Genomic DNA, 14,639 nt, shown 5'->3' on the forward strand with positions numbered 1-14,639 from the left:
GTATTCTGCGTGTGTGTGTGTGTGTGTGTGTGTGTGTGTGTGTTATATTGTGGTATTGTGCATGGAAAATTGTCATTGTTTCATTTTAATGTTCACTTTTTCTAGTCTCATCTTCAAAATGTCTTCAGAATATCGTTGGTCAACTTTGAGAGGAAAAAATATCTGTGTAAAATACATTAACTGTGCTTTTCCAAATAGGGAGCTTTAGTTTGGATACACCCCTGCAATGCATCATTAGTATAGGCAGTCTGTCAGAGTTGATTTAATGCTAAGAATTTTGCTACACGTTAAGATTCTTCATCTTCTAATGGTGAAGCAGGAGAAACACACCTTCAGACTCAAATACTAGTAAACAGGCACATTCGAATCCGATGCCGAACAGTCCACTGCCGCCATGTCATGCTTCTTGTTATTTTGTTGGTTTCTGTGAATAAAATCATTTGATTCCTTTAGAATTCATCAAGAACAATTGGTTTCCTTCCCAATTCATGGGCCAAACTGACTTAATTTCTGTGTGCCCTCAACTGGGGCAAAAATTATTTCTATTTTAGAATAGTCATTCTGCATACAGACTTCAAGCATTCCCCAGTGACCAATAAAATAGATAGTCTTCAATTCATCTCTAAAGCAATTCAACTGAAGCCCTAGATTAGACAGAAATGGGTTACTACAAACGTGACCTCTTTACATTGTTTTGTAGTGCGGAGGACCTATGGGAGCATTTGTCCTCTTTTCAATAGAGTATGATTTTTAGAAGAGGTCATATTTTTTGCTATTATAGTAGGATAGCTTGGGAAAATTGCATTTCATGATTGAAAGAGAAGACAGTCTCTTTGTACATATCAAATCTTAGCCCACCGGCATTTCTGAAAAACATTTTTTTATAAAATAGAAATGCTGTTACAAGTTTAATTTTTCTATGCTGTCGACTCGCATTGCAGCACAGTTCATCACAGATGTACCGTTACGTTTCCATGGATATTTATGAAAGTACCCATTACAAGGCAATTGGTGCAATAACTGGCCTGTACTTACTTATGATGGATAAAGTCCAGGGTCACTGATGCCTACTGGAAGGCTGCTCTGACCACTCTGTCACTGAGGGGCTGGGTCGGCCGGAAGTTGTCACCCAAAATGCCGTCATTGCCTTCTGGGAGCTCCGCCCCTTTGACATGGGACCTCAGTCTCCGAAACTCCTCAATCTGTGGGAGGGGGTGACAGGGGTCCAGCTGATCGGCTCAGTAGGTAATTGCGATTGATTGCATTAGACGTGTTCTCAGGTCTTCATAACTGGGCCTTTCGTGATATGCATGCTTACTGTGACAACCCATGTGGAAAAATTGTATACTAAACATACTTGATATAAACTTTAATTATACTTCAAGTATTCTTAAATGCAAAATCATATGATTCAGGTATACTTCAGTATATAATATTTTTCGCAGCAAAGATGTAGAAATACACTGTCCATCACAGTCAAGGCTTAAAATGCGGGAGGTCCCCTAAATATAACCATGACTATATATGCTTGTGTGTGTGGGTCTGTGTGGGTCAGTATGAGTATTGATGGTTGTTTGTGTGTCTAGTTGAAAGAGAGAAAAAAAAGGAATATACATGTGAAGGAATATGTGTCATACCAATATTTTGGCAATGAATGTGCATTTTGCATGGCACAACAAAGACCGACTGTTTCGGTATTTATTTCTAGAAATGTGAAATGTGTCTGCAAAAAGTCATGACCTTTGATTGCAATGAGTAGGACTTTATCAAGATTAAACCACAAGTCTGCAGAGACAGTCGGCAACTTTATTCTAAAGGGAAGTTCCAGAAAACCATGTCATGTGTGACACAAAATTTCTTATAAGATAAAGGGAATAGTTACAATGAATCTCAAATTTTTAACAATGAATTTTTTTTAAATAGGTGGCCAGCCAAACAAGTTCAAAAGCACACAAAATAACGAGCTCATATCCATCAAAGGCTAGGAAGTTAAGATTAATAACCTGGGTATTACTGAGTCGAGCAGCACTGCTTTCTCATTTAAAAAAGTGAGGAGATATTTCAGCCAGCCCGGGTAAAAAATGGAAATCATTCCGTTTGATATCCTGCTCTGGCCCACTAAAAGAGTTTTACAGCCTCAATACCACAGCCGCATGAAACGATTTCTCTTACACTGACAACTAGCAAATAGTATAGCCCAAGGCTATGACCAGGCTCGGCCTGATGGTCAGCTAAGCGTGGCGGATTTATTAATGCTGAGACTCACAGTAACCCCCGAATGAAACCCGCACGAGGAAGCTATTCACAGCGATACATTTTACTGGCAACACCTGGATGCCCATTGTTCCTGTACAACAGCTGTGTCAACGACCATAAAACATCAGAGTCACACTGCTAGCCACCAGGAAGGTGAAATCAAGGGCACAGTGACTTTCAACGGCAAAAAACTGCCCACCCAATTACGATTGCCGTTGGTCAGTTCACTTTTTACTGCCTGATTTTCCTTCTCATTGTTTTGATTTTCACGTGGAAGACTCTTTCACTGAGGCAGCAAAAAGTTGTTTGGTTTATGACTGCTTCCATTGCTCATGTTTTTAGCATCCAAAAACAACAGGGGCCGCTCTGAGCACACTCTGCTGCAATCTGCATTAATTAAAAGTTGATTGTGATTAAAAGGGGCTTGTGCTACATACATTAATTTGGCCTTCAAGTGCTTTCTCAAAGACTCAAAGTCGCAAAGCTGGGATCTAACACTTTAGCAATTACCCTAGTTTTTATCTTTAGTCCCAAGAGCTTTTCATTGATCACAATTTTTTTTTCTTCTCCAATGATCCCCTTTAAAAAGGGAACCAGTGGCTTATTTCGTTCGTGACATTTGGGCCATCGTGATTCAAAGGGAAGGCAGTAACCTTATCTTGAAAGAGGTGTGTAATGATCCCAGATACTTAAAAGCAGGTACAGTACATGAGACAGGGAGGGGATGGGACGGGGGTGGGGACGGGGGCAGGGGGGTTGGGGGGGGGGGGGGGGGGGTCACACACCAGCATCCCCCTGTGAGTCACGGGGACACACCGGGGGGCTTGGCTTGGTTGGTATCCTACCTGGAACTGTGAGACGGTCAGAGGGTAGCGGTACAGGATCCACGTGACATTCTCGCTGCAGGGCGGCATGGTGAGGGAGCCCTCATAGACCCAGTAATCCCTCAGGAGGGGGTCTGGGAATGGACACACTGTCACAGGGCTATTCTTACTGGCACAGCACTGACCTGACTGCGGGCTTATTTGACCCGGTGAAAACCTCTATGGCTTGTCCATGTGAAGGGCAAGTGTTTGGTCGGATGTACCAAGCATTTGTTCATCTATGACGGGCATGTCCAATCTCATCCGAAAAGGGCCGGTGTGGGTGCAGGTGTTTGTTTTAGCCCAGCACTACAACACCCGATTGAACTATTTAACTAATAATGGTCTTCAATCAAGACCACCTTGATAAGTAGAATCAGGTTTCTTAATGCAGGACCCTTATCAAATAAGATTGTACACCCCTAATCTACATAAATCATAAATCATAAGTCATAGAAATCTTATAAATCAGTCAAATATGTGACTTGATCTGTGTTTGTTTTAAACTTCAAAACCTTCAACTGTTAAACACATTTCATATTATTTTATTTCAAATAAAATATGAATGGTCATAATAGGGTCCGTTATTGATACTAGGCCTGCTACGGAGGAAATCCCTGGATTGACCTCAATGTGAAATGAGTACGCATTCACATTAGTATACATGAGTCACTAAGGGGTTCAGGACCGTCTAGCCTCATTTCCTATTGTTGGTTATTCAGGCAGGTAGAAAGCAGGGAGGGGAAAGAGATAGAGAAGGAGCCACAGTTCACCCAGCGTCATGGCAGAGAACAAACATCCGCTCACGAGAGGGGGGACTAGCGCATTGCTCGAGAGTCGGACACCCTACAGACAACGCCACGCATCTCGCTTTAGTGAAACAAATGCAAGTACTGTAAGCACATGATGAGTACCATTGCCCTTAGTATGATTGTGATACGCTGGTGATATTCCATTTACATTTCAGTTTAATACTTACCAGGGAGTAATGTGTTAGGGTTAAAGCAGGGTATTATTTTGGTCTTCCCCTATTGAGACAAAACAAAGGATTTATTTTAAACTTAAGAGAGAAAAAAAGATATTGCACCCCACACAGTTACCTTGTAGGACTTTCTTATAGAAGAAAAAATACATTATATTGGAATGCACACATTTTAAATGTTTGCCAGCACCTCTGGAAAAAAGGCACTGACTTACTGAGAATTCATAAGAAATTGAATTTTGGGTAAACTAAGACCTCTGATAACTGCAGATGGCTCAGCCTTGTAAAGAAATGTTGTCCAGAAATTTCTAGAAGAGCAATGACTCAGTCTTTGCATGACCCACATGACTAATAATTGTCTGAATCTCAGATTAAGTGGACATTTGTATATATATATTTTTATATTTTACATTGAACGGTCATTCTGTTGTCCTGTGTCAAAACCTGATTGTGCTGTGAGTGTGTGTGTGTGTGTGTGTCAGGAGATTTTGGCTGTATTATAGTCCATGTGATCTGTAGTGAACACCTTATTGAGTCTCCCTTGTTACCTACAGCTTGGGTCTGGTTAATCCTGGTCATGCTTCCTATATTCATGTGCAAATTCAGCTCACATGTTTCCATTGATCCTAGATCTGATCCAATTATTGCAATTAACTGGTCAAATCCCTCTCCTGTTCCTACTAAGAAGGAGCCATTGACATGACTAACGATATGTGGAAGGTTTTCATCTGGTGTACATTCAGATGTACAGTACAAACCAATGCATCTTTATGATTACACGCTGATTATATAAAGATTCTGAAGCTTTCGTAGCAGTAGCCATAGCAGCTGTTGAGCCTTTCTGGTAATTTCCCAGTTGGCAAGGAATAATGTTCTTGGGGCCTGTTTTGGTGCCTTATCTCACAATTCAAGCACAAAATGGTAGATCTCTTAGCAACTGTGCCAAGTCCCATTCAATCTAGACCCCTCATTCACTTTAACTATTTGCCGTAACAACAAGAAAAAGCGAGATCCATTGTTCACCTTGTACTGTAAGTCCTGAAGCACCTCGGTTACTGCCTTCAGCCCTAGATGTTCTTTCCCTATCTGTCAAACAAAGGGGAAGGAAGAAATGAAAACAATGGGAGACTAGGAGAGAATAGGTGCATCAAACTTCATAGAAAATCTCAACATGGGCTAAATATGGCAAACAAATTTCAGATTCTAGAGGTGTTAACATCTATTTATTATTGGTGAATTAATTTACCAGCGTATATATTTCACTGAAAATGAAAAACTGCTTGCATCCAACTACATGTCTGATTCATCTTATGGCTGCTATGAATTGTTGCTAAAGCATGATTATTGCTTTCAGGTGCATAAAAGCACAACTGCTTCAGCAATACAACTATGTAGCGATTTACCTAAATTCTCTCTATCTGGTAGCTTAGCAAGTCTTCATGGTTAATATTGCAAACTTGTTCAGCTTGGACAAATGAATTTAAGGAGCAGTGGCTGTTCAGTGAAAACACATGAGCAAATTCACATGATACTGAAATAAAAGAAGAAGAAGAAGCAGAAATGATTACTGTGTTTCATTTATGATTGTAAAATGTGTTTAATCAGTATTCTGATGTCATCTTTCCTGTATTTACTCATTCCGATGTCAGCCATAGTCATTACCTGTACAAATAAAGCAATCATGAGAATGCCATTTCTCTTTCCCAAAGCCTCGTCAATGCTGCTGTAGAGTGTACTGTTCCAGTGGATCAGATGGAGCTGAAAAGAAAAACATTTAAAATACAGTTTATAGCACAACCAGTTACCACTTGATTTTGAAAACTCTGCTGGATATGGATGTCACCACTGAAATTTGGTGATGACCATACAGAAATCATCTACAGAGCAATTTTAAGGGAATAGCATTCAAAGTGAGGGTGTGCATAGTAGCGATAACTTTTAGTTTTTAATAAATAAAATATTTTGGCAAGTGTGCAGTGCATATAACTTACAATCTTACAATGTTTTTTGAGCAGGAGCTAAAATCTAGAAGTGTAGAGGGGTGGAATATTGGTTGAGAGATATTTTGACATAAATGAACTAGGTTAACCTCAAAATAGCTAAGGTTTTACCCTGATATATCATTGTTATGCTGGCTAAAAAACTATCACTTTTATGTAGTAAAAGTAAATGTAGCCAGGTTTTCACCTAAACACCTACACAGTGTTTCACTGACTTTTCACTGCATAAGTGTTCATTAGGATATAACCACACAATCTTTAGATATATCTGCATTTGAGGATTAAGGTCTTCCCAAAAACCACATGGAATATTTATGTCAGAAAAGCCTGCCCTCTAGCAATCAGGTGAATAAACAATTGATTACATGTGTCATTTGTACCAACAATGTTCTGGTACTTAAGCAGGTACTTCGCTGTTCTCTCTCTAATGGCCTTCTTTGAACCACCTGTTCTTATTCCTGAGGCAGACTGCAGGTGGCAGCTTCAAGTGATTGCTTTGTGTATTCGCACAGCTGTTCATGTCAGGGTCTTAATGCTGGGTTTTGCAATGTCATCTTACTCATGATACATAATAATAGTATTCAAGGGAAACCATATCTTTTGTAGACTTTAATGGTCTAATGGCACATATGTAATTTTTTAAAACAAGTTTCAGTTAAGAGGGTTGTTTTTCTTTTTCCTCTACGGGTGTGAATGCACTCTCAATGAAGGTAAAGTAATTCAGGCAATAGGAAGGCTATTTTTATATATGCAGTCTTGAGTTAGTTTAGCCTTGGTCAAAACCTATAACCAGGTGGGCATACGTTTCTTCTCATTTTTCTTTTTTTTTGCATTCACACTCCTCCTTCATGACATTTAAAAATCATGCTTTAAAAATAGATTTTTTTTCTTAATAGGTTGTTCACAAAAAGGTAAGCATGTTCCCCATGAAAGGCCAGTTGATGGCAGCCATTTTGAGCAGCATTCCAACTGAGGGAAAATAAGCTTTTTGTGGATGCCAGCAAAAGTGAACTAAAGTGAACGCTATCTAGAACATGTCCACAGTTAAAACCCAGAAGGCACAAAAAAAGTGTAAAGGACCACTGCTCCTCCCTTGTATTAGGCTTGACTGCAGCTGATGATGGCAGTAATCATGTGGGTGAGGGCATTACCTCCATTGGAAAGGCCTTAAAGTTGACAGTGTGCTCTGAGCCTCTCTGGTTCTCTTTACCCCAGTGGAAGCGGACTTCGTGCAGCTCATACTCATGGTCACTGGGAAGCGGGCCTCCTGTGACCACTAAAACAGGAAGACGGTGACAGGAAGGTCAGCGAACTTTAGAAAACTTATTTTTATCATTTGAAATCCATGGAAAATGCCACGATTGAAGGTATTTTCAAAACTTAATTTGTGAAACCTAATTTGTTCTTTTTTAGTGGCAGCAGACATGATTAAACTGAGAATTTTCTTTTAGCTAGACCTGTAGACATAAAGCTGTTTGATCATTCTATTAGTGAGGTGGAGGACATTCTGTTGTTGAAATTAGGCCCATTTCCCACTGACAAGCACTCAATAACAGAACTGGCCTTGATAGTGGAAACGTACTAAAACAGGTCGCACAGCTGTCATCAATGTGCCACCCCTTTAACGGGGACACCAGAAGATCGTCTTAGTAAATCTAAAGGTTTCATAAGCAGCACAATGAATTTCAGTGAATGAACCTCCAAATGATTAAAGGCTCTGACAGGGCCAAGGCTACACTGTAGAAACACAAGGTTGGCATCGCCTGATAATAGCCTTGGCAAGCCTTTCTGTTGGTCCCTTCACATATGACATCACAGATTCAGCCTAAACCATTAAATCTTCCTCCCCTCTGATAGCAAGAGCTTGGAGAGGGAGGGGATTGTTGAGCCTGAATTGGGAGGGTGGAGGGTGGACTTTTCATCTGAAGGAAGGGGTTAGGGTTGTACAGTATTGGAGGATTTGACCACACCTGATTTTGATCGCAGCATTATCCGCACGGTGTGCCCATCGTTAATGACTTCGCAGTCGCGGCACACCACATAGTTCGGCGAAAGCCGCACCTCCAGCAGCCTGGGGTCATAGCGGGCCTCCCTGGAATTCAGATTTATGGGAGACTGGTACTCTCCGTTGGCCTCAGGGAACAGCAGCCCCCATTCCACACCTGGAACAGAAATGTTCAAACTGATTTTTATTTTATTTTTTTTAAAGATTCACAAACAAATTTTCTCCATGTGAACACAACAGTTCAATTGATTCTCATCCAGCTGTATGAATATCATTTTTCAGACTTCATGGAACCCCATTTATAATAGCCTAATGCATTCACAGATCAGTAACATACAAAGCAGTCTCAGTTGTTGACACCTCAGTACCTCACATTGTGGCCAACACAAAATGCTTTGCTGAAGAACACCCACACAAAACCATTTAAAAAAAATAGCCAAGCCAAGATAAATATGTATCATTTAGATCTGTCCGCTCACGTCATATTTCAATCTTCCTGCTTAAAATGAAGAGATAAAAAAATATAAAAACAACCAAACCATTACTCTTGACAGAGAGGAAGGAAGTCTATAAAAGCCTGTGGTGAGAAACCAGGTCAAAATAAAAACTTCTTAAGAAAGTATGTGACCTCCTGTTGCTAACCTACTTTATAACACCTTTTATAAAATAGCAACTATGGAAGGTAGGTGTAAAGGGTGAGTGTTTGCTTGTAATGATCCTCATCCTTATTTTCTTTTGTTTTGTGTCACAGCAGTGTGATGTGACATTGATAAAGTCAATCAATAAACATTATTTCAATGTATTTCACATGGTAAATTTCACCATCAGTAGACATGGTCCCTCCATGTCTCCTTGGCATGTAGCCATTAATTTGCTACACAGATGCACCGCACGGGTTGCACGAAACTAACCACTAGCGTGAGGGCCTACTTTCTGAGTGGAATTCAGAGCACACCTCTTCTCCGTAGAATTCTAGTAGTACGAGGCCTACTGCACAAACAAGGTAAGCTGATCCAGGGTGGCTGAGAATGGAATTTTTGTGTATTTGACAAGGCTAAAGTGCGATTGTTTATACATACACTGGGCTGTAAGTCACTGTGGTAACAGCCACAGATGTGGGTTTGGGGTGTTTTGTTCTCAGTGCTGCTTGCATAATTTTTCTACAACCTTCAAGTTGCATTGCTTGTTAGTAGGAAGATAAATGTTATCATGTTTTAGTTTTCCTGTTCAATTGTGAATTAATTAGAATCTTTTTGTGAAATTTCCAAGAAAATCTCCCTCTGGGGACAATAAAAGTATTGATTGATTGATTGATTGATTGATTGAAATGCAAAAAAAAAAAAAAAAAACACCCTCAGCAGCCAGTCTAGAGCAGTATAAATTGTCCACATCATCATTAATCGGCTCAGTTAAATATTTAGTGCTAAATCTACAAATAGAGCAAGATTTACACTGAGGATATTTAGTCTCTGTTGGACTCACAGAGCTCTGTTAAATTTAAATTAGCACCAAACATTTTACAGTGTGTAGTAAAACTCTTAAATTGTATTTGTATTTTTTAATGCACCTTAAATAGCAGAGTTGAAAAGAAATGTGTAGTTCAAGCATGTCTCCAATTTACATTTAAGGTTGACTTCACAGTGGGCTGTTGCATATTTTTAGAGAATAGTTTGACCAGTTTTACATGCCAAGGAATTTCAACCACTTTTATTATTTTCTGTCATACCTGTGTTCAATAAAGCATTTCTATACATTAGCCGTAATTTTGGTGTCATTCCAAATATGAATAATAATAGGCTAATACTAGATTCCTACATTTATTATAGATATCTTTTTTTTTTTTTGTTTTAACATATTTTCTACTCAGGAAGAATCACAAGCCTCTCCCTGCTTGTGGCAGCAGGGGGCACTCATAGTCAAGATTGAAAGAATGCGATGAGACTTGGAGACTAAATAGTGTTCGATAAACAGACATTTTCTTTCATACCTTTTAACATGTTCAACAGAAAAAAGGTTTCTGCTTTGTCTTCCTGGGTGCAGAGTTTGCACGCATACATGTGCTTATGTCTCAGGAAAAGAGCCACAGGATGTGTGTGGCTATGCAGTGTCTCTACTGCAATTTATTCGCCTGTATGTGGGTCACTCATGTTTTTTAGGACACTCATGGCATCCCTGGGTAACCACAGTGGATGGAATAAAAAAAACAAAATTACACGACTAACCCAGATTATCCTGTGATTTCTGCTCAGTGCATGTCTTCAGGTAATAACCAAATTCACACTTAATTTTGCAGTTAAAAAAAGGACCCTTTAAGACATTGGTCTGGTATTACATGGACCCAAAATCTGTCTGTAAATAATAGCTTCTACAACCTTCCTGAAGATTATATTGAGGAACAAATATGGCTCACAATCTGTATTGACAGAAAAAAACACTTATTTCAGTCAAGCAGATGGCCCTGTCCCTTTATAACAGTTGTGTATCTTCTTCACTTACGTTGCACTGGTCAAGTTAAACAGAGAAACATGTATTTAATGAATGCAGAAAAATACATTTGGATATTGTTTTTTCATGGTGACAAGCTGAAAAGGATTTTGAACCAAGTTGTAGGCTAATTATTTGCATCTTTCTCACTCACTTGATGCTCAGAAGGTTCCAAAGTCCTCTTAAGTCCTCTGTTGGATAAGAGGGCTGTACCATTCAAACAAGCTTTATTTGAGCAGATCCAACGATGAGCTATCATCTAACTGTTTTTATATTTTAACATAAAATAAATTTAAAAGCCTGGTTACACCATTCAGTTTAAAACATTATCATAGGACTGACTACAGTTTCTCACATTTCTGTAAATTAGAATAAAAGAGAAATATGCAGTCACTCATAAAGACCTTACCTTCTTCATATCCCCATTCCAAATCATCCTTTTCAGGATAGTAGTCAGATTCTTCAATCATGTGGTCAGCCATTGGATCTGATACTTCTTCAAAACTTTGTTCTGAAGAAACTGAATATAAATCTTCTGTAAACTTTTTCTCCTTTCTTTCTTTTTGTTCTAATCAAAGTTCAAAAGAGAACGGGTGATAATATCAAATGCTGCCAGGCCTCTGATTTCTTTCTCCGGTGCAGGTGAACAGTTGATGTATGTGCACTCTGATATAGGAAGTCTTTGGCGAGAATGGTGCACAGGCTTGCAACACTGGAGTTTCTTTTTTTCCCAGAGAAAGAGAAGGAATTCTGAGAAGCTGGCAAATTGACAGTCTTGACTTTTTTTCTTTCTCTCTGTAATTCGCTCTTTCTTTCCCTCTGTCGGTTTCCTTCTTTCAGTGTTGGCAGAGTTGAATGAAGGCTGCAGCACAGTGTCACCAGAGAGAGAGTGTTGTACAGTATATAACCCTCTCAACCTGTCTGCAGTGTTTTAATCTCTCACTGAGGAAGTGGCACATGGTCTGCCTCCTCAGGCTCCAGGGGAGAAGCGCTCTGATTGGTTGGGCAAACTGTCTGCTCTTCAAACAGTGGCAGCTTAAAATAGCTCTGCAACTTATTTTACATCTTTTTTAAATGTTACGGTAAAAAGGCTACTTGCAGGTAAAGGCATGGGCTTAAGCCATTGTATTGGAATGTTGCTCTTGGCCAAAAGGCCAGAATTACTCCCACAAAGCAGGAAGTGTGTTGTTTTTAAAAGACACCCTTTGAGGTGGGAGCTCACATGAAAAAGAAACATCTCTGTTCTGTGTTATTGTTATCTTTGCACAATCATGAGATGATTTAGGGGAAATGAATATGGAGATACATTACCAGGAAGACCACCGAAGAATGGTTGATAGTTATGCAGCTTATACTGAGTTTTTTCTTTAAGAGAACAGTAATTCAGAAACAAATATCTCGTTTTTGCACACATGTATAGTATGTAATCAAATAATATCTAACAAACCCAGTACAGATCACATAAGACGCATCCTTTCTATTCTTACAAAATTAGACTGAATGTGTATAGCTCAATTGTGGGAAATCAACTTGAATGTGGTCATTTTTGTGATTCATGTATACTTGCTTATCCAGCAGAAACCAAAAACTGTGATAGTGTTACGAGTCATTCTTATTAGATATTATTGTAGTGAGCTTACGAACGTATTTCAGGGATCTGCCCCAATTGAGAATTCAATAAAGACACAATAAGAATTCTAACGACATTGACTAATTTAAAGAAAATAAATGATGAATGGATAATATATAATAAAAACAACATTTAAAATAACACAGAAATTATTAACAATTAGAAAACAGGTAGATAATAGCCAGCGATCATCCAAAAAAGAAGGGTCCCTCTTAAAATGAGATTCTAATGCGTCTAATGGTGGTCTGTTCCAATATTTGAGGCCCAAGCTGCCTCTTTTATTTTTTTATTTATTTCTTTATTTATTGTTTGTTTTGTCTTGTTTTGTTTTTTGGAACACACTGCCCTTTTTCTTGAGCCTTGGGACTGCTGGCAACCCTTCTAGGTAATCTTGAATCTTCACCAGCATGTCACTGAAATGGTGACAATGCCTTAGTACAGTAAATAATCAGTTGCGCAATAAAGCCTGCCATCTAGTGGAATATAAGGAACATAACATGTCCTTTAGTAAAACACAATAAACACAGAAAAATTGCAATTGTTTGAAAAATAACAAGCTTCATAATGTGCAAAAAAAAAAAAAAAACTAACAAGCTAAATAATAATTACTAAGGTCTGTTTTGGATTTTGAATTTCTTGATATATTATTACGATGTACTGTTATGCATTTAACACGTTTGGAGCAATATTATGCCCCCTAGTGTCAAAATACAGAGAACTTGACTTCAGTCTTAGTATCTTTTTAACAGTCTGGAATTTAAAGTTTTGTTAATTATCAAAGGCAAATAAATATGGTAAATAATAATGAAATCAAGGTTTAATCTCTCTCCGCAATCTCTTATATCAAAATACACTGTATTATGAAAATAACCACAATGTATAAAATGATATTTATTCATCGGTTCCTTAATATATTCATGATCTGTTTTCCAACCCTTCCACTTTCTGCATTAGCTCATACATCACAGGCTTCTTTCCATTACAAAATCATTTGATGTTCTTTAAAAATCTCTATAACCCCATTTTACCACAAATTATCTGCTGGTTCATCATGCATTCTGATTGCCTCATCTCTTCATAATCTTTCTTTTTTATGCACTCTAGAACCATACTATGCGTTTGACAGATTAATCATATTTCCTCTCTAACCCCAGGAGCTAATGTTGCAATTACAGTAGCACCACCGTGTTTTAAAGGCAGATGATTCTAACAGGATTGTGAGATTAACATTTTTATCTATACCAATGGCATTTGGTTTTCTAAAATGTGGAAAAAGCACACATCCAGGACAACCCATTAAACTGTGTGTTAAAATACCTCCATACCTCGTGTACCATTTCAGCACACTTTTTCAGCTTTATTTATCATCTGTGAGTAAAAGGGGCATTGGCAATACTTATAACAGCTTCTAACACCATCATTTTTCTTTGTGATGTCATTTTCTATGCACATGTCTGCCTAAAATGCCTTGGAGGTATGAGTAGGACTTTTGAATGTTGAAACAAATCACCAATTCACCAGTTTAACTCAAAATTGTCAGTACAAGTCAGCATCATATATCAGTTCTGCTTTGACAAAACTGTGTACTTATTCTGGTGGTCGTATTTGCCTTAGACTGTTTTGTCTTCATCATGATGCCAAATCATTCTATACATATACTGTTGGCAACAAACAAAAATGTCCTTGTGGTTAAATTTGTCCATAAACACAAATGATTAATAGAAAAAATAGTGTGGGAAAGTGAGGGAAGGCTTTTGTTTATATAGCCTACTGTATGCATTGAAGAGCCACTTACTGTAGGACTGATGGGATTAGTTGACAGCAACCTCCTCGGTTTTTAGCAGATGTCACTGGTCACTGGGTGTTTTCACAAACTTGCAAAAGGTGGATACTTGTTCAAAACATCACATATTGCTGCATATTTTATATTTATTTTCATGTAATGTATCACTTCACTTCGTAATATAATTCTTGACCTTCTGACCCTGGTAATACAACCTCCCCAGACATTCCCATGTCACCCCCCTGCTCACTGACCTCCACTGGCTGCCTGTTATGGCTCGCATCAAATGTAAGACTTTGGTGCTTGCATACCAGGCAGTCAAGGGGTCAGCACCAGGATACATCCAGAGGATCATCCGACCCTACACACCAGCCAGACCTCTCCGTTCTGCCACCTCTGGACGCTTGGCACCTCCCCCTCTTCGTGTCTGTACTTCCCGTTCACATCTGCTGTCTGTCCTGGCCCCTCGCTGGTGGAATGACCTTCCCGTGGCGGTCAGAACAGCAGAGAATCTGACTACCTTCAAGCGCAGACTAAAGACTCACCTCTTCAGTCTGCACCTCTCCCCACCCCTCCCTAGCCTCTAGTTTAGCTCAATGTACCTAGTTAGGCTAATGCGATCACGTTAGTTTTGTA

At 39.0% G+C, this 14,639-nt stretch overlaps 1 protein-coding gene across 1 annotated transcript; it reads right to left on the bottom strand.

Moving 5' to 3' along the window:
* Positions 1 to 9: 9 nt before the first annotated feature.
* On the bottom strand, positions 10 to 11,540 carry ca8 (carbonic anhydrase VIII). The gene is made up of 9 exons (XM_035412747.1): positions 11,000 to 11,540; positions 8,072 to 8,263; positions 7,253 to 7,377; positions 5,764 to 5,859; positions 5,125 to 5,187; positions 4,099 to 4,147; positions 3,102 to 3,214; positions 1,036 to 1,202; positions 10 to 424 (listed from the first exon to the last, which is right to left on the bottom strand). Exons 1-8 carry the CDS (start codon positions 11,070 to 11,072, stop codon positions 1,068 to 1,070), a joined length of 846 nt encoding a protein of 281 aa, XP_035268638.1. The 5' UTR covers positions 11,073 to 11,540; the 3' UTR covers positions 10 to 424; positions 1,036 to 1,067.
* Positions 11,541 to 14,639: the final 3,099 nt, after the last annotated feature.

Source organism: Anguilla anguilla, chromosome 4 (genome assembly GCF_013347855.1).
Source record: "Anguilla anguilla isolate fAngAng1 chromosome 4, fAngAng1.pri, whole genome shotgun sequence".
NCBI lineage: Eukaryota > Metazoa > Chordata > Actinopteri > Anguilliformes > Anguillidae > Anguilla > Anguilla anguilla.

Coding starts and splice junctions, on each gene's coding strand:
- ca8 (XM_035412747.1), bottom strand. CDS start 11,072: ATGGCTGACCACATGATTGAAGAATCTGACTACTATCCTGAAAAGGAT. Junction 7,378..8,071: donor AATGCTGCGATCAAAATCAG/GTGTGGTCAAAT, acceptor TTCCTGTTTTAG/TGGTCACAGGAGGCCCGCTT. Junction 4,148..5,124: donor TTCAGGACTTACAGTACAAG/GTGAACAATGGA, acceptor TTGTCTCAATAG/GGGAAGACCAAAATAATACC.